This window comes from Scophthalmus maximus, chromosome 8, assembly GCF_022379125.1.
Source record: "Scophthalmus maximus strain ysfricsl-2021 chromosome 8, ASM2237912v1, whole genome shotgun sequence".
In the NCBI taxonomy this organism is placed as follows: domain Eukaryota; kingdom Metazoa; phylum Chordata; class Actinopteri; order Pleuronectiformes; family Scophthalmidae; genus Scophthalmus; species Scophthalmus maximus.
The window spans coordinates 17431136-17450179 of record NC_061522.1 but is presented as its reverse complement, the minus strand read 5'-3'; the positions used below and the strand labels follow the sequence as shown (position 1 = coordinate 17450179).

At 42.8% G+C, this 19044-nt stretch overlaps 1 protein-coding gene across 1 annotated transcript in view; it reads right to left on the bottom strand.

The window, feature by feature from the left end:
• pkd1a (polycystic kidney disease 1a) overlaps positions 1–13912 on the bottom strand; it is a 54228-nt gene extending 40316 nt beyond the window's left edge. The window contains exons 1-3 of the mRNA XM_035636152.2: positions 13378–13912; positions 532–603; positions 347–415 (exon numbers count right to left, since the gene is read on the bottom strand). Coding sequence (XP_035492045.2) covers positions 347–415; positions 532–603; positions 13378–13655 — 419 coding nt within the window. The 5' untranslated portion in view covers positions 13656–13912. The remainder of the gene's footprint in view (positions 1–346; positions 416–531; positions 604–13377) is intronic.
• Between the last annotated feature and the right edge of the window lie 5132 nt (positions 13913–19044).

The following is a 19044-nucleotide window of genomic DNA, read 5'->3' as shown; positions in this document are numbered from 1 at the left end:
TAATTGAACTTAATTGTGCAGTGATTGGTGTGCGTGCGTGCATGTGTGGATATGTCTGTGTGGGCAGTATACAGTGTGTGTGTGTGTGTGTGTGTGTGTGTGTGTGTGTGTGTGTGTGTGTGTGTGTGTGTGTGTGTGTGTGTGTGTGTGTGTGTGTGTGTTTTTCTGTAAACGCTCTCTGGTTCAGCTAGCCTTCTCCTGGGATTTCTGCCTACTTAAATCCAGACTAAACCAAGATTTTCTCTCTCCTGCTTTCTTTTTCATCTTCCTCCGTCCCTCCCCACTTTTACTCCGCTCACAACCTTAAATTTTCCAGGTCCTCGTCTTCTGCAGACTTTGTACTCACACGACTGACAGTGGCCCGCAGCAGAATATCCCTCTGGGGAGAACATTGATCCTATTCCCTTGAAGATACCTGACAAATAGTTAATACATAAGACAAATAAAGTTAGATGAAGGCAGATACATAGATAGACTGGGTGGAGATTCAAATTGAAGAACACAAAAACGCATGACGGTCTGTGTACTCACAGCTCTCGGAGGCCGGTGAGACGATCTAGCAGGCTGGTGTCGAGGGAGGAGATGTGGTTCTTGGAAAGATCTCTGAGGAAGCAAACCGACACATCCACATTTAAGATGCATTTCATGGCAAGATGATGATGATGATGACCATATAATGTGACGGTTAAAGTGATTGATTTAGCTCAAATGAAAAGAGTCAGAGATAAATAAAACCAGAGACACTATAAATATGTGGACGTGCCAGCGGCCACAACGCTGAGGACATAACAATAGATAATCTTCTTGTTAATACTGTCCTTGCGATGACCATGATCATACAGCTGTTGTCGATGGTTTGAGAAATAGTTATTCAAAATATACGTACCATTTGACTTGACTTTCCCAACATATAGATTAGCAAGTGTAGTAAATGACTGCATGGTGTGTGTGTGTGTGTGTGTGTGTGTGTGTGTGTGTGTTTGTGTGTGTGTGTGTGCGTCTCACATGCCAAGTAATTAATTTATAAAAAAAATCTAATAATAAATATCACCAAAATGAAAGGGGCACTCCGGGGATTAAGTCTTATACTTCAATAAGTTTGGGGTTATTATATTAAAAAAACGAGCAGCTTAAATTGACGCAGCAGCGGCTAATATGTGTATTTATTCCCTAACATGGGTCTACATTTTTCGAAATGCAACCAATATAATTTCGTACCTTTCACTACTACTATTTAATTCAGGCTGTTTCTGCTAAACATTTGAAGTCTGCGAGCCAAAGCTGAAGTAATTATGATGATGTTATCTTCTCTCTCCAAAGACACAGAAGGCATTAGACGTAATAATGCTCCCCATGATGAGTAAATCAAATATGAAATGATGCCACGCAGCTTTAGACCCTCTATGAGAATGAGGGTGTTGCAGTTTCCTAGTAAAGTGATGAATAGTTTAATTTAATGAGTTACTGAGATTAATTCATATAAGTCAACAGGAAATCAACCCCAGGCTGTAAGTGAAAGGTGGGAGAGGACAGTTAATGAGAAAAGCTACCGTAAGGGGCAACTGCTCACTTTCCCACCTGAAAGTATTGCATTAATGCATTAAATCATAGGCATCCTTAGTCGGTGTTCTGCAAAACAGCACAATGACGGCAGGTATTGTCTTTCCCCCTTCCGTTCTTTAGTTCAGCTCTTACACCGGAACTGTATAAACATCCACACACACACTTCACACAGTCTGCCTCCTCCTTTCTTCTTTCCCGGTGACAAGAGGCAGAGGGAGGCGGAGTAGAAAGATGGGGAGAACTGCGGCAACCACCTTACTATGATAGTTGACATGAAATTGAATAATGCTCTGCATTACTTTTAGCTATTCTCATGCTACTAATTTGCAGGAATACAGTTGTAGAGGCGACTCTTAAGTAAAGGACAATTACTTCAGGATTGGTCCCGATTACACTTAGGCTGTGACACTTTCTTCTGCACTAATGGCTTTTTAATTTTCTTCCTTTCATTTAAAAATACTTCCACATGCTATACTCTGTTATTGCCATATATCACTTGTTAGCATTATTTTTAAAATAATACAAATATACATCGGAGCTTGACTAAAACTACATTTTTGAGGCCAATACTGATATATGTGCCTTCAATTGTTGAAAGCAGATATTAGAATTTGCCAACTTCAACACGTAACACAATCTTTGATACGATAATTTGAAAACTGTGAGGGGACATCTTACATTTTACAGCGGAAATGTAAAGTTCAAACATAATTTCTGTAAAACGCCTTTTTGCTTTAGTACCTGACGACACGTGCCAATAACAACAAATCTTCAATAAGATAATATCAGACCAATCATAAGCTTGGCTTATTTATCAAATGAGCATATATGTACGCATGATCTAAGCTCCATACACATAGTGTTAACGGGATGATGAGTGCACACACGGTACACTAGAATGTCCTCATTTCAAAACTGGAGTTGGGAGTCGTTTTAAAACCAATAGAGAAATAAGTGAGGAAGTGAGAACACTGAATTGGTTGAACTGTGTAGGTGAGCTGCCAAGACAAACGAGGAGGGCAGAGGAGGAAGTCGGATAGAGCCGAGCTAAGTTAAGGGGCTTCAGCCTTCACAGCGAATCCTCAGCTGCACGTGAGAACAATGAGACAAAAGGAGAAACAAAGAGAAAAAACAAGGAGCGAAATGACAAGAAGCCAGAGGTTGTGAGAGTACTAAAGCACTGTGTGTGTGTGTGTGTGTGTGTGTGTGTGTGTGTGTGTGTGTGTGTGTGTGTGTGTGTGTGTGTGTGTGTGTGTGTGTGTGTGTGTGTGTGTGTGTGTGTGTGTGTGTGTGTGTGTGTGAACAGAGCAGGACGCCCATTCCCAAAAGGAAACATCTGTACATTCCAGACAAGCTGTGTAAGAAAGATGGAGACTAAGAGAGAGAGAGCGAGGGAGAGAGTCCTCCTCTGCTAAACCCATCAGCAGATGAAACAGGACGGCAGAACGATGCTCCACCCATGATCTGATCTTCGCACATTCGGCTGACACCTCTTCTTATGTCATGATCTCAGCATCCGTGCCAGGGTGTGTGTGAGTGTGTGTGAGTGTACTACCCGACTAAAACTTTCTACTTGACAAAACCTGCAACACTGCATTAAGGAGGTGAAGAGCGAGAGAGAGAGTGCGAGTCTGCATGTGTGTTTGTGTGTGTGTTTAACATGACAATATAATGTGACCTTCACCATGTCTATTAACAACAGGCTCCCGTTCTCTCAGCTACCTCTGGCCACACATGGTTTCACTTACACACACGCACGCACACCCTGCAGAACACACTGGAGATATAGGCCTGTGCACGCACGCACACACACGCACGCACGCACGCACACACACACACACACACACACACACACACACACACACACACACACACACATGGTTCTGTTTTACTGACGGTGTGGCCAGTGATCTAACCACTCCTTATAAGGCCTGTCTGGTGCCACTTACTCTGAGCCCAAGGATGAGAACGAACACACACACACACACACACACACACACACACACACACACACACACACACACACACACACACACACACACACACACACACACACACACACACACACACACACACACACACACACACACACACACACACACACACACACACACACACACACACACTATACATAGACTTACCTTACATTCATTTCCTTACTTACGTACCTAACCATACCAAACACTAACCCTCACCCCGTCCTTAACCACTCAACCAAAATTAATTTTTTATCCAACTGGGGACATGGTTTTCCAACTGTTTTCAAGTCTGTAACACAAAAAACATGCACATATGCCCCCCCCCCCCCCACACACACACACACACACACACTGAACAGACTACTCGGAGAGGAGAGAACGACAGAAAACATCAATGCAAGAAGAGATAAATAAACGAAGGAAATAAAAAAAGACAAAGGAGGCCACTAAAGAAGATGATATATGTTCGATTTCATTCGTCCCCAATCTGCACAATAATGACGACAAAAAAATAGTCCTGAGTTTGGTGATGACTGCTCTGATGCAGGTCTGATTGTAGGACAGATTGGTATCTGCGAGTCCCTGTAAGTGAAGGCAAGCGCTCCACTAACCCACTAAACACAGACTGCTCTGTGGTCGCTTTCATCCCCCCTCAGCCTCGCTGCCCGATTCCGTCCCTCCCCGACGCACGTCTATCAATTTCTTTCCTCTTCTTTTTTTTTCTCACGGTTGCTCTGCTGCCTTGTTTACATTCGAAGGCTGCGCAAACCTACAGGAGTGTGACGGGAAGGGGACTAGGACAAAAGTGAAGCGGGAGTTACAGAGGAGGGAACGATAACGGCGTTGGAGGAGGACGAGGCGGGTGTGAAGATGAAGAAGCAGGAGAGGAAGTGTGGGGACCGGGGGTGTGTGACACAGGCCAACTCTGGAGAACAATCGCTCCACTGTGGGCTGCCAGCCAGTACCTCATGCCCTAGACAGGGTCGAGGGGGTGGGGGAGTAGATGCGTACTTGCCATACAGTCTATGGTACTTGCCCTACTGCAAGAAGAGGGGGAGCATGAAATCAGGGGAACGGGACGGAGAACTGGGTGGAATGGAGTGTTGATTGAGGAGATTTGGTGTAAAAAGCCTATTATTTTGCTTCACAGTCTGACTGGCTGGGTCACAAACACTCCTCCTCTCCTCTCCTCTCCTCTCCTCTCCTCTCCTGTCTTCTTTAGAACATTCTGTCCATTTTTCCAGCTGCTGCTGCCTGGGCTGTCTGGTGTCCAGCTGGCAAGTGAAGGGCAGCTGTGTGCAGCGGTTTAACACACTCACTCAAAGGACGACACACTCACGTATACACACTTTTACATTGCCGTCAATAATGCCGAAAGAGAAGCCTGCAACGCTGCCCTGCACCCATCGCTCACTCCTGGTCTGGTAAACAGATCTGTGTGAGTCCCGACTCCCCTTGAAGTCATAAACTGTGGGATTAAACCAAAAATGTCTCTCAGACCTGCAGTACTTCTGGGATGAGGCAACCAAAAGGAAGAAAGAAAAAAACAACAAGTTATTATTTCAATGAAGCATAATTTCAGTTAAAATAGGAACCATATTTCATTGACGTTGAACTGGAAAAACTCATAACATAACTCAAAACCAAATAACTGACTAGACTTTTCATCCCCACTTGTTTTTATGAATATACACACAAAAAAACTAATGGTTCTACCAGGAATTTAGAAAACCCGACAACTTGGCAGCAAAGGGAAACTAATGTTGTGAGAAAACAATGGCGTAGTGGTATGTAATGAGCACCTGTAAGCTGCGATTTCTCAATCAATATCAAAATATAAATATCATATGAATCATATACTGAAAAAGAAGTCACAAAGTTCTTCTGAATCAAAACCAAAACGAAAAGAACATAAACAAGCCACACCCCGGAAACTGAAAGAGAGATGTCTCTGTACTTCAATCAACTAATGGTTTGCTAATATTTTCAGAATCAAAAGTTTAAAAATATTATTGTTTGGCAAAATTATGAAATTATTATAACTTGAGAGCAAATAAATGAAAAAATAAAGATAATGCCACTGTAAAATGACATTAATAGGCCTGAAGAGCATAAAATATCCATGTTGTAGGCATATGTGTGGTGTAAGGTCAACGCTGTAGAACATGTGTGAATATTTATTAATCAAAACTGTTACAGAATTAAAGACAATTTCAATTGTACAAGCACTTGTATGTGCTTTCAATGTATTTTCCATGCATTGGGGTCAAAAACTTGGATCCCATGCTGTGTGTGTGTGTGTGTGTGTGTGTGTGTGTGTGTGTGCGCGTTGCTTTGCTGGTGCTGATCCTGAGTACATACTCAGTGTGGCAGTCAGGCTTGTACACATGAGAATAGTTGCAATGTTTAGAAAATTTATAAAACCATCACATGTAAGCGCTGCTGTTTAAAACTGAGAGCGTGTGTATGCTTATTTCTAGCCCTGTACCTACGCATCTGACCATTGGCATTCAAACGGTGTGTGAAGGCAAAAGAAGAAAAAAGAGCGGTGTAGTCAAATTCATCTTGTTTGCAAAAGACGCTCCACAAGTGATGAGCGTCCAACACCGTCGACGAGCAGAGCTTCAGCCACGCTGACAGCACAGAGGGGGATTTACAAATGCTTGCATTACTTCAGATTTCCTCACGTTAGATTTCCTTTTTTCTTTAAATTATGACGAGGGTGTATCAGAGATTGACATGGGATGCATGTACATTCCCTGTTAAGTGTTGGCAGTCAAATGTTCCTTAATTCGAAAAACTGAAACTTTTTGTCGCTGAATGTAGATTTGCAACAACATACTGACTGATTTGCCTTTCATTAGAATACTGGCAGGGTTGTAACTCCACCGTTGAGAGGCTAACAATCCAGTTTTCCATTTCCGTGCTCAAAGACGTTAACATTTCGCCCCAAAACGGGACAGAGTGTTATTCTGGGATATCTTTAAGTATATGACTCTCTGCACCCAGTGATCGGGCTACACAGACACCGCAAGTCCCTGGTCCTCCACGTTTCTATCTAACTGCAGGGAAAGAAAATCCAATTACCACCCTCTCAGTTCTCTCTGCAGACAGAGTAACAACGGGGAGAACAGATTAAGTTGCTTTGTCAAGATTGAACAAAAGTCAAATATTTCCTCTGCAGTGGATACCGGCCACAGTTTGTCCCACTTTGTCCTTCTATGTCTTGCGCTGCCGAACACAGCACGGTGCAAAGGGTACCATTCGAAATTGGCTGCATGAGAAACACTCCTCTAAAGGGCATTGTGTAATTGACCACTTTACACAACATGCCGTTCACCCGTCCACACACGCAATTCATACACAATCTCCTACACAGAAGGTGCAACCAGTGGGGGCAGTTTGCGGTTCAGTCTGCTGCCTAACAACATCAACATGGGGACATCACCCACTGTGACTCCTGAGCCACAGATGCCCAAATCTTCTTTCCTACTTAAACTTTAATTTCTATTTGTATTCACCTTCAAATTGAAATACGATGGAGGGATTTGACTTTAGACAGAGGGGTAAGGGTAAGCTTCTTAAATCGTGTCAGTCTTTGCAAGCTGCGAGAATACCTGCTTGTGTTTTCCTCAGGGAACATCCACCATCCAGCGCCACGCTTGCCAATGTACTAGATGGATCACAATTGCAAGTGTAATGTAGAAAAAACCCTTGACCCCCATGAGGACAGGCCCCTCGGGAGCAACAGGACAGTTCCCAGTTGCCAGTGGGTGAATTCTAATTTGTCAAAAATAACATTTCAGTAACGCACATAGCAACATTTTTGTATTTTGTATCATAAATAACTTCCCAGATGAACATTGCGCTCAAATTTATAACTAGTCTGGTCCCTTTACGTCAACCAATGGGATCAGCCTACGAAATGGTCTGGTGGTTGGTGTGAACACGGTGCCTGGAATTATTGTTTCAGTCCGCCCCTGCCTGGACTTCTTCTTTTTCATAGCGTCCCTGAGTTCAGAAGATACGCGTGTTCTGAGCACAGTTAAATGCATAATTGAAAGCTGCCATAATGAATTTCTTTAAGTGAGAGATCGTGTATGGGGTGTTAAGGGTATTTTAAAGTATTTGTTGCGTCAGTGTCCATTTGTCTTTCCCATTTTCCCAGCAACAACATGCACGTGAACCTCACTGGCGTCTCTCTGCTCTATTTACCACAACAGTCTCACGGTTTGTCTCTCATACAGAGCTTCAACCTACCTCGTGTTATTCTGCCTGAGTGCACAGTTATTGAATGACCTTCCTTATGCTGTATAAGAGAAATATCCACACATCTATTTCTGCACCATGAGAGTATTTCCTTACTGATGCTCTGAATGATGCTCCACCCAAAGCACACTCAGCCTCTGGAGGGCCGCTGTAAGCGGCGGCTGGCAAAGTGGCTGTGATGAGTTTGAATTTCAATATCTTTCAACGGATTCCAAGGGAGAATATGATTTCTCAAACATCCATAGCTGGCAGCATGATCCCCTTATCCACTTGCCAGATTCCCTTAAGTGCAATGAAATCCTTAAAGCTCCACAACTCGTACCTATATATTTACCGCACATGTTTTAGTGAACACACTGAGCGTTAGGATTGACTGTGCAGAGTGATGGATTATGCTGAACTTATTGAGAAAGAGTCATTTTTGTGTTCAAACTTGACACCACTGAGATCCACTAGAACTGAATTCAAGCTGGGGTAATTTAATAGTAATACACAGAGTTATATAATCAGAGGACTGACATGGAAGCGGTAAACTCACTAAATTTGTGATACGACAGATGTTTAATAGTTAGTTCGATGGAACAGCTAACAATGTATTCTGAAAATTAAAAATATCTCCAGCAAGGATCAGCCAAGACAACTGGCACTTCGAAATGTAAACACTTGTATTTTATCCTTGTGTTACACCATGTTAGTTTCCAGGCTGTATATCTGTTTCTCTTTCAGGCTTTTTTTTCTGTGAGCACATCACATCTGTCAGAGGTTTGGCAGGTGGGACTGCCGCCAACTATATGATTCTCCGAGTATGACACAGCAGTGTACTTTGGTTGGAAGTTGTTAGTGAGAAAAGAGTTTGCAGTAACACAAACTTTAAAGTGCAAGGAAAAGCTTCAAAGACAACGGATAACTTCAGTCTAGTGGATGTTGCATCACCTTCACACCCACCCACTAATAGGGCAACACCAACAACACGCACGCACGCACGCACGCACGCACGCACGCACGCACACACACACACACACACACACACACACACACACACACACACACACACACACACACACACACACACACACACACACACACACACACACACACACACACACACACACACACACACACACACACACACACACACACACACACACACACACACACACACACACACACACACACACACACACACACACACACAGTTCTTCAGTCTGCCATGTAACTGCCACTTCAGTGATTCAGTTAGTTAATAATGAACCAAGACATTTCTGTAACCAGCAGTTAAAAATCACTACCAACACACACACACACACACGCACACAGCGAGAGAGAGGAGGAGACGATGGGATCTGTCTTGTCTCCTTCTTCTCTCCCTGTTCCTGCTCTTATTTATGACCTTCTGGAATGTCTGTGCTTCTTTGAGTGATGTCACTGCTTAGTATCGCCATGGTAACACAACAAATTCCCCCGCATATGGTCCGTACATTCAATCTTTCCTTTCCCACCTCATTAAAGTCAGCGTGTGTGTGTGTGTGTGTGTGTGTGTGTGTGTGTGTGCGTTAAAGCAGTTGTACGGGTGATGGCCACCTCTGCAGGAGGAGGAGAAGTGGACAGAGGGAGAATTACAGAGAAAGCGGGAGAAATTTCAGATCGCGTCTCGTCTGTCTGACAGCTGTGGAGCCTCATGACCCGGGGTGATGCCAAAACTGCTCTCTGTTATAGCACGAAAGTACATCGCCGTGCCTGCAGTGTGTCTGTGTGTGTGTGTGTGTATGCGTCCCGCTGCCATGGCAACACCACCAAATCATCCCGAACAGAGCAGATGGGACCAGGATGTGTGAGGACACGAGTGTGTGCACAGTTCAGGTAAACGGTGCGCTGCCCTGGACAGCCGCAGTCTCCAGAGGCGTTACGGAAAGTTCATTCTGAGAGTCAACGCGCTTCTTGACATAAATAATAACATGTTCCTTGGGTATTCTATATTGTATTTTTTTCCATTTTCTTCCATCTAACTGGAACATAAATTACAGACTATAGCCACGCTACTTAAACATTAGCATGGTCACAGATATTAGAGAAAAAGTGCGTAATAGTACTCTGTGTCGCTTACACACTAGCACATTGGCATCCTATTGGCTACTTTCCATGTAAATGATATGAATGTTAGTGTGTTAACTTTAGGACAGCTTAGCCTAAGTTAACCTGAGCCAACACAGGGTTAAACCTGACAAATATTGCAACCCGTCAGACTCACAATATGGCGTGAAATAAAAATAAAAAATCTTATTTGTTCCCATCACCTACGAACCTTTATGCCTTTATAAAAAGTCTCCTTGTCTTGCGCTGTAATTAAGGTGTAATCTTAAATGTGGAAAGTAACGGCATCCATGAGAGGTGTCTCAGCAAATATGACAACTACACTTTGTTAGGGAGACGTGTTTTATGACCTAATGACAAAGGTGACCGAGTGTTTAAAGGGAAAAAAAATGAAAGCAAGGAAGTGGTCGGAAATACTAAGTGGACACATTAACTAGAGAAGCAATTCATTATGTTACATGTTGCCAAAGAAATCTGTGCACTCTGCAGTCTGCCGCTGCGCTACACCGACCACTTGTCTTCTACTGTGAACTGATTAGAGGTTCAGTGTTCGGCACTTTTGGACGGACGCTGACTGAATTTCTCATTCACTTTCTCTGGTCTACTCTCCCGGGTGACTCGTGTCGCAGGATCCAGCACACTAAACAAAGGCTAGAGAGAGTTTTAAAAACCTGAGTCTACTCCACAAGCATTTCCCAGAAGTGACTTCAGAGTTGCATAAACTGTCCGAATGAAGTGTTAAGAGATTTTTATTATGTGTGCGGGTTAGAACAGATGGACCAGTGTGTAACTGGAATGCTTTTCTCCAATGGCACACTGCGATATCTAAAAATGCTCCACTGCCACTGGACGAGTTTCTTTTTCAGGGACGTGTCTGTAGAGTTTGGGGCCAGACGGGGGCACAGACATGAGGCAGGCTGGTACTTGGCAGATGCAACATGGGTTTCACTTTGATTTAGGGCATTTGGGTTACATGTTCTTGCTTCAGTAATAATGCAGCGTCTGTCGTATTACCAGGAGAGGTAGAAGCAGTTGAAAAATTAATTGCCATCAATTCCCAAGATATCAATCTGTTGCTTCTTACTGAAAGAAGAGCAGTATGATTTTGTGGTTGCCAACAGGGACATTAAACCCATCAATGGCCAAAGCATGTGTTTATTAATGACAACGGTTAATGAAGGTTTCCTGGTCGGAGCCGTAATCTGGATTATACCCCTCTTTCCCTCTCACGCGCACTAGAAGACGATCACAGCAGCAGCTGATAAAGGTCACGCCACTTTGTAGAGGTTTTTCCGAGACAATGTGAAACACTCCTCATCCACCTGCCTCTGCTGAATGTGATGCCATGATACCTTTGATGCTTTTCAGCGCCATAGTGGCTTCCTTTGTCTATTTTTTGCAAAAAACAAAGAGTGATATTGACAACAATGTCAACGCCCCCCCCACCTTATCCTGAAAATAAGGAGAGCCTGAGCTAATGTAAAAAGAAGTGGAGCTAAAAAGGAGCTGTACAGCTACAGTGCATAGCAAAGAGCAAGTATCTGATGAGTAAAGTGCTTGTTCAAACTCTCATCACTATCCATTATAAAGAAAAATGAGGAGAGATGCATTGGGATCTGAATTGCTGTGCTAAATCCCCCCCCACACAATGAAATGAAAGCAGCGAAAGATGACGTTGGCCTTTTATTCATTGACAACATCGTTCCTAGTTGATGTTTGAAGGACGGTCCTGTTGTGTGAGCGGTTTGTTGCCAACTAGTTGAGTCGAGGCCCCAGGTTTTGTTTGGTCCTCCGAGCACTCAGGTTTACGCCCAACAGAGTCAATAACAATCCGGCGGTAAACTGCAGAGAGACGGAAGCGGTTATTCGCTCGTCAGATCTATGTCCCGCACACCCTCATCTCTCTTCTTCAGAGAGAATAGTCTGGAGGTCATCACACCACACGAGCATATGTTCTTGTTCTCGTCTACTCTTCAAATAATGAGTGGATAGGCAACGCAGGCCAAGCTCTGCTTGCAGCACTATAGGATGACTTTTGAGAGGTTCTCTGGATCTATGCTGGGCGTCTCTCCTGCCACAGCCGGCCATGAAGCCATGGACTTAATTAAAATATACATATATATGATTTTAATTCAATACTTCCCATTCACACAGGGTGGGACCTGGATACCAGGGGCCAAATTAGCAAGTGCAGCATTCACAGCCGGTCACCTCCACATATGGCTCCTGCTGGTACAGTAGGACCAGGAGGGGTTTATGTGGACTGATGCAATTAGTGCTCCGATAGAGTTCGACATGATGAGAGACAGATCCTGCAGCAAGATCTGTCTCTCATTAAAGTTGCACCTCACGGAGCCCTTTCCCTCTCTGCAAAAAACTCTCACTGAATATCAAGTGACTTGAAAGAAACATTAGAGAAAAAAAAGTTTAAAAAAGAACCACCACAACAATAAGAAATTATTACCAATATGCACGCCGCGTTTGGTTGAACAGAACCTCTGCTGAAACTTCAGTTTCATTTGCTCGTTAAAACCTCACAACGCAAGTCTCTGAAGTAGGCCACTACCAAAAAAACATGTGTGCACTGGATATAGGCCTGGTATTTAGGGTAAATCACTCAGATAGATAAAAGCTGGTAATTCGAGGGGGAAACAAATAACTGACAACATATGGTTTCCTTTGGCGCAGAACAGAATGTTCTCGCTGCAGCAGCACCAGAGGCGGAAGACTGATCTGCACCTCAAACACCATGGTTCTCTTCTCTGGTGACCGACTCCATTTAAACTACAAAAACTGAGACGCACACGCACAGCACACGCACAGCACACACACACACACACACAGTCACAAGCAGTATGGTCCACAATAGAGTAGTCTTCAAGGAAAGAGAAAGTTCATCTTTTGTTAATTATTATCTTTCTTCATTTCCAAAATGTAGTGGGTTTTTTTTTAGTTTTTTTTACAAGGCCATATTAATCCAATCACCACATCTGTCACAGTGTTTCATTAGGGCTGCAACCAACGTTTGTTTTTGTTTTGTTTTCTTAAATTATGAACTTATTTCATCGATTAATCATTATGTCCAATGTCAGAAAAATGTGAACTAGTACCAGAATCAAAGGGGATCACCCATTCCCATTCACGCACAGTGGCATTTCTTTTTTGCCTCATCTGCGACAATAACAGTTCATTAATTGATCATCCAAATGGCTGGATGATGTACAGAAACGAGGCATGTGGTGCAAATTGAAATACGCAGAGCGTGAAATAGAGAATGATATGTCGTGGCCCTCTGTTTGTGGAAAGTGGAAACAAAGTTTGTCGAGAAAAATAACGTTGTTGTTGTTTGTTGTTGAAAGAAAGAAAGAAAGAATGAAAGAAGCTATTCTCCGCGGCTGTTGTGTACTGTTGGATCGGAGCCCCACCGACTCCGTGCGCATCCCTCGCCCGCTCCCCGCTGACGCGCGGTACTCACAGCACGCTGGTGGCCGGCGGGACGTCCGCCGCCGCTGGGGCCCTCTCCAGCCCCGTGTTGGAGCAGTTGACGACGCAGGACGGCTGGTGGCCCGCCAGCGCGCAGCTGCAGTTTGCGGGACAGGAGCCGCCGCAGCCCCGGCCGCCGTCGGCCCGCGGCCCGGAGCCCCACGCCTCCAGGCAGCAGAGCGCCACGAGCAGGCTGGAGAAGAAGCGGAGCCGCGGTGCGCAGACGCCATGTTTTCGCTTGGATAGAGTCTGTCCATTTCCACAAGGCATAGCTCAGTCACATCTCATCGCCCCTGATGGTGTAAGTCCACTCAGCCCGGGACGGAACGCGCGTCCTGTTCTCCACGGCGCTTCTCATGTGAGGAGACAAAGGCGAGAAGAAGGGGTCAACCGAGTTGACGCAGCCGTGGCCCCCCTGCGTCTTTTCCTCCCAAGTCTTGTGGTCGGATTCCCTTCCTCTAAAAAATCTAACGGAGCTTCTCCACAACTCTTTCGTGGGAGAGAGAGAGGAAAAAAAGTTTCGAAGAACTTCCTCTCTCCTCCTCCTCCTCCTCCTCCTTCCACTCGATGCAGTTCCCTGATCCGCCGCTGAGACGTGGCCCCGCAGCGCAGCGGCGGCTCCTCAGGGTCCCACTGCGCAGCCGCGTCTTTTCTTGCGTTACACTCGAATTGTTCAAGTACAGTCTAATTATCAGAGAGTAGATCCGTTAACAAAACTTTATTCAAACGTTTCAATGTTCAATGTTTTGTTTTTTAAATTTCCATATTGAATTCAGCTACTACAGAACATTTGCTATCTTCCCTCTTGTATATTCATGATGATAATAATAATAATAATAATAATAATAATAATAATAATAATAATAATAATAATTGTATTTATCTTGCACCTTTCAGACGTAGCTTCACAAAGTGCTTTCACAAAAACATACAAATCACAGACAATTACAATCAGCATTCCCACAATAATTTGGTTTTCAGTCACATATCTGTATAAAAAAAGTCTAAAGAAATGGGTTTTTACAAGTGACTTAAAAGAAGGCACAGACTCTGCCAGCCTTATCTCCTCAGGCAGGCTGTTCCAAAGTCGTGGGGGCCTGATGGATAAAGCTCGGATTCAGGGATTCATGGTTGGATTAAGCTTCTGTAGGAGCCTGTGGACATTACATCAAAAACAAATGTATTTAGGACCATGTTCCATTCGAATTAGAAACATGCCTGGTCGGACAAGTGATGATACAAAACAACATTTTATTCAATTTTAGTTGCCAAAACAAATTTTCACTTAAAACGTTACGGGGCTTGATGGGCCTTTTGAGGAGCTTGAAGGCCTTTCTTTGTTTAGTGCAGGGGCCAGAAGAAGAGACATATACTGTAAAGTACTGTAAATAGTCAGATATAATATACATGAAAACAACTCAGCCGTTTTCTGAATTGTCTTGTAGAGACAATGAATGCAGGTCTCTTTTGATGTTTCTCTTTCACTGGGCATTAGAGTCTTACTCACAAAGCCAATTGAACATAGAATCCCTTTCAACTCAGTTCACATTAAATTCAATAGAATTACTCGGATTTCATTTTAGCTTATTAACATGTTTTGCCAAAGCAGCATGAACCATCCCATTTGATGCACGCGCCTGGCTCTGCAGAGGAGAAGCTATGTGTCTTTGCTGAAAAATGATGTGCCCTGTAACCAAAGCCGCCTCTCTGCATTGATAGATTATGGAATAATTGAAAAGGTGGAAGTACAAAGTAGAGAAAAAAATGTCGGGCTTTGCTGAAAAGGCAAAAAGTTACTTTGAAGCAGTCATCCAGGCTTCCTTCGTCTTGGGGCAGTGACACAACTGCCGTGTGGCCTCCCCCGCCCCCGACGATCGGGTTGGGAAATGACAAATGTAAAACTTTGTGGGGTTCTTTTGCATTTCAGAAACCCCACCTCTCCATCCCTCTCTCCGTGGTGTGTCCTGAAGTAGTGCAGGGCACGTGTTGGAGGTGTTTCCTGGGTATTTGATTTGGCCGAGGCCCACCCATCCTCCCTGCAGGCATCTGGGGCTCTCTACAAAGAAAAAGTCCCACTGTGGCTCACACAGTCTCTTCTCCTCATTGGCAGCAGTTCATTGTAGACTTCATACTTGAGAAACAAAATATGCAAGTGGAAGAAATCAGGCCAAATAACTACAAGTGTTACTTTTTACAACACATGACAGCATTGTACAGAATTTCTAAGTGCAGTCTTAAGCACATCGACAATACAGTGTTTTTGAACAAATATCGTGTCCCTCTATCTCATTCAAGGTCATCTTATTTCACACGGATACAGCCGACATAAATGCTGCAGTAGTCTGTTACAACACTTCATTGAATCTGTGGGATGACTATTCAAACTCCATGTTTCTTTCTTTTTTTTTCATGGCCACACCATTCTAGCAAATGGATATCTTTTGTATCATCCCCCCCCCCCCCCCCCCCCCCCCCCACCCCCCAAAAAAACTCAACTCCTCGTATTTAGTATCTTTGGAAACGTTGACATCAAGATTTAAAAATAAAGTTATGTGGGTTTTAACATAAGATGTTAACATAAAACCTCACAGAGAAAATGGCCAGCCACATACTGTAGTATCTCAGAGACTCATGTTCCTTGCTCGATATGAAAATCAAAGGTATTTCATTTCACTCTGGAGATCGTCTTCATTTGGCCTCAGTTGTTAGAGACTGATGCTTTAGAGACTTTCTCATCAGACCATCTACATTTTACCTTGAGACTATGAGCTCTTGAACCCAATGCATAGATAAAGTGCATAAAGGGACCATAACCTAACCTAAATTAGTTAGCCATGGTTTTCATTTAATTAATCACAAGTTTTTAATTGGATTAATGAATAAACAATATACAACCATGCCTGTGGCTCTGTGGTTTATAGGCATGCCATGCCAAAGACAATGCAGACATGAGATAGATAGGTTAGATAAGAGATAGAGAGATAGTTTGATAGATAGATAGACAGATAGATAGATTGATGTGTTGGTCTTATAAAATTCTCCTTTTTGAAGTATTTTTTCTACCTAATATGGATAAAGTGGTGTAGGTAGATGGATGGATGGAAAATGTAACATAGTAAATTGACATGTACTTCTTTCCCCAAAAGAAACTCTAAAATAGAGTGTCATCAGTCTACTGCAGTGATTTGCGTTTTTGGTCATAATTCAAAGTATTGGACAAACAAAACTTTTGGCCTGATAATGGTATGAGACGAAATGGGAAGTCATTATAATTCCTCCGATGTTGTTATGCATAAATGTCAACCCAAGGTAGTATTAGAAGAAAAATCAGGAGATCATCAGGGATATTTGAATTCATTCACTCACTATAAATCCCTGTACAAGATGTCATGGCTTTAGTTAGGAGACATGGACTTCATTTCCATCCCTATAGAGACACGCTGCTAACATGGCTAAAAACAACATCAATATACATGTCTGGAGAAGTTGATTTGTGTTACATAACAATGAAACACAGTTCATTGCCTCAAATCCTTTATTTGATTTTCTATATTTATTTTCTTTACCATCTATATTGATACCAGAAAATTATATATTTTTTTTCAGGTTTGTAATTTGACAACCAAACATGTCCCACTTGTTAGCTCTGCACAAACCTCAACGTGTTTGCAACTTTGAGATATTAGGTTGACCTGCACAGAGGTGGGACCATTACAGACTGCTGGAGCTGGCGTACTGAACCAGTTTGTCCTGGTGTATGAAATATAGTATTTTACAAAGGTATGTGTCTGGCCTGGAGTCTAGGGCTGGGTAAAAACTAAACGAGCTTGGCTTCTGTTTGGTTATGGGGAGGGTCCTCATGCCCGGCCAGGAAAACAGCACTTACTAAGGCCTCTGTCTGTGTTATTGTAGGGCTACAGGAAGGGGGGGGGGGGCACATAGTGAAGGGGAATGGAGGAGAGTTGTTGTCAAAGGCTTAAGGATAGGGAGTTAAGGATGTGGCATAAGGAAAAAAAGAAAAAAAAACGACGACAGTGACAGAAGACTGGAGAGGGAGAAGAGGAAGAAGAACACAGGAAATGATCATGAAAGTAATATCATACTGAAAAATAGCTCGTCTTGTTAATATTTGGCTCCTCTATTTTGAAGACATAACTTAGCCGAGATTACAGACATGACATTTTTATGGTCTGACCAATGATCTGAGACTAAGTAATGACTGCCTTCTCTTGGTTTTACAAGTCTGTAAAACATCATGTCTATTAATAATTTCGCAATTCTGCCTTAGTTACATTCATTCCACCCAGACATAATATAATATTTATCATTTTATGACAATTTTGCACTGGATGTGATAACAGGATGTGAGCCTGTTGTTACCTATGTGAGTAGTCAGGGTCAGTTGAGATTCTTATACTTTACCTGGGAATTTTTTTAATTAATTTTTTTACTTCTCCCTATTTTTTAACAGTATAGTGTTACTTTGTACTTTTTATTGTAATAATCTTGTGAAGTGTTAAATTATCGCCCATGTAGAAATAAAGAAGAAACTCAAATCTTATACAAAAATTCACAATTGTTTGTATTTTCATTCCATTTGCAAGCTTGCTAACTAGGGTTAGGGTTGGTCTCTAAAATCATTCAAACGATATAATCTGAGGAGTGAAAAATCCCTCTTGGATTGTCCAGTTGAACTGCAACCTACAGACATCCAATTTATGTTAAAGAGTTGGAAGACGACTGGTTTGTATTAAGGGAACTCCTGCCCCGAGCTACTTCTTGAGTAAATCCCTTTATACTTTGAGTAGCCAGACATTTAGAAAAACATTTAAATAAAATCACTGTTATCTTAGCTATTTGTGTGTTGATTCAATTACCATATTTTATAACTTTCCGTTCAATAATTTCAATCTGTGTTTCATTACTTCATTACTTCAAAATGAAACACAGATTGAAATTAAGCCGGATATACAGTATGTAAAGGGTAAATGTAGCAGGCATGAGATGCACCATTTTTAACATGCTTCAAGAAGAAGCCTAATCAATCAACTGGAATCAAAATACTATTGATTCATGGTTTATAGAAGAGGATGATAGAAACCCTGTATTCTCATCCGTGATGGAGAACGACTCCCACCCCCTGCAGGACACTGTCCCTGCACTGAGCAGCAGGAGCCGTATCGCAGGTCCTTCCCTCCTGCTGCTGTGAGACTCTACGAGCAGCGCTGCTCTCAGTAGACCACACACACTCTGCAGGACTCGACCACTGGAATAATTCACTGGAACACTTAAAAGTGCAATATTCATTTCATTTCAAGTCAGTGCAATTACCAAGTGAGTGCAACATGTTATGCTCCATGTGCAATAATAGTTGTTACTGCTGTATGTAGTATTTATTTTTTTATATTTTGTACACATCTTTTTGTTTTTAGAAAAAACTTTCTGCTATCCACTGTAACACCCACATTTGCCTTTTGTGGGACGAATACCAGTACAGTACTCTGGCATTGCAAGCTGTTGCTGCAATCATGTAAGCCTTCCAGCCTCACATGATTTAAAAAAGCTGCTTCAATATTGACTGCAAATGATCTCAGCAGTGAGAATATTATCAGTCACTGCTATGCAACAGTGAACACGAAGAAAAGAAGAGACAGCAGTT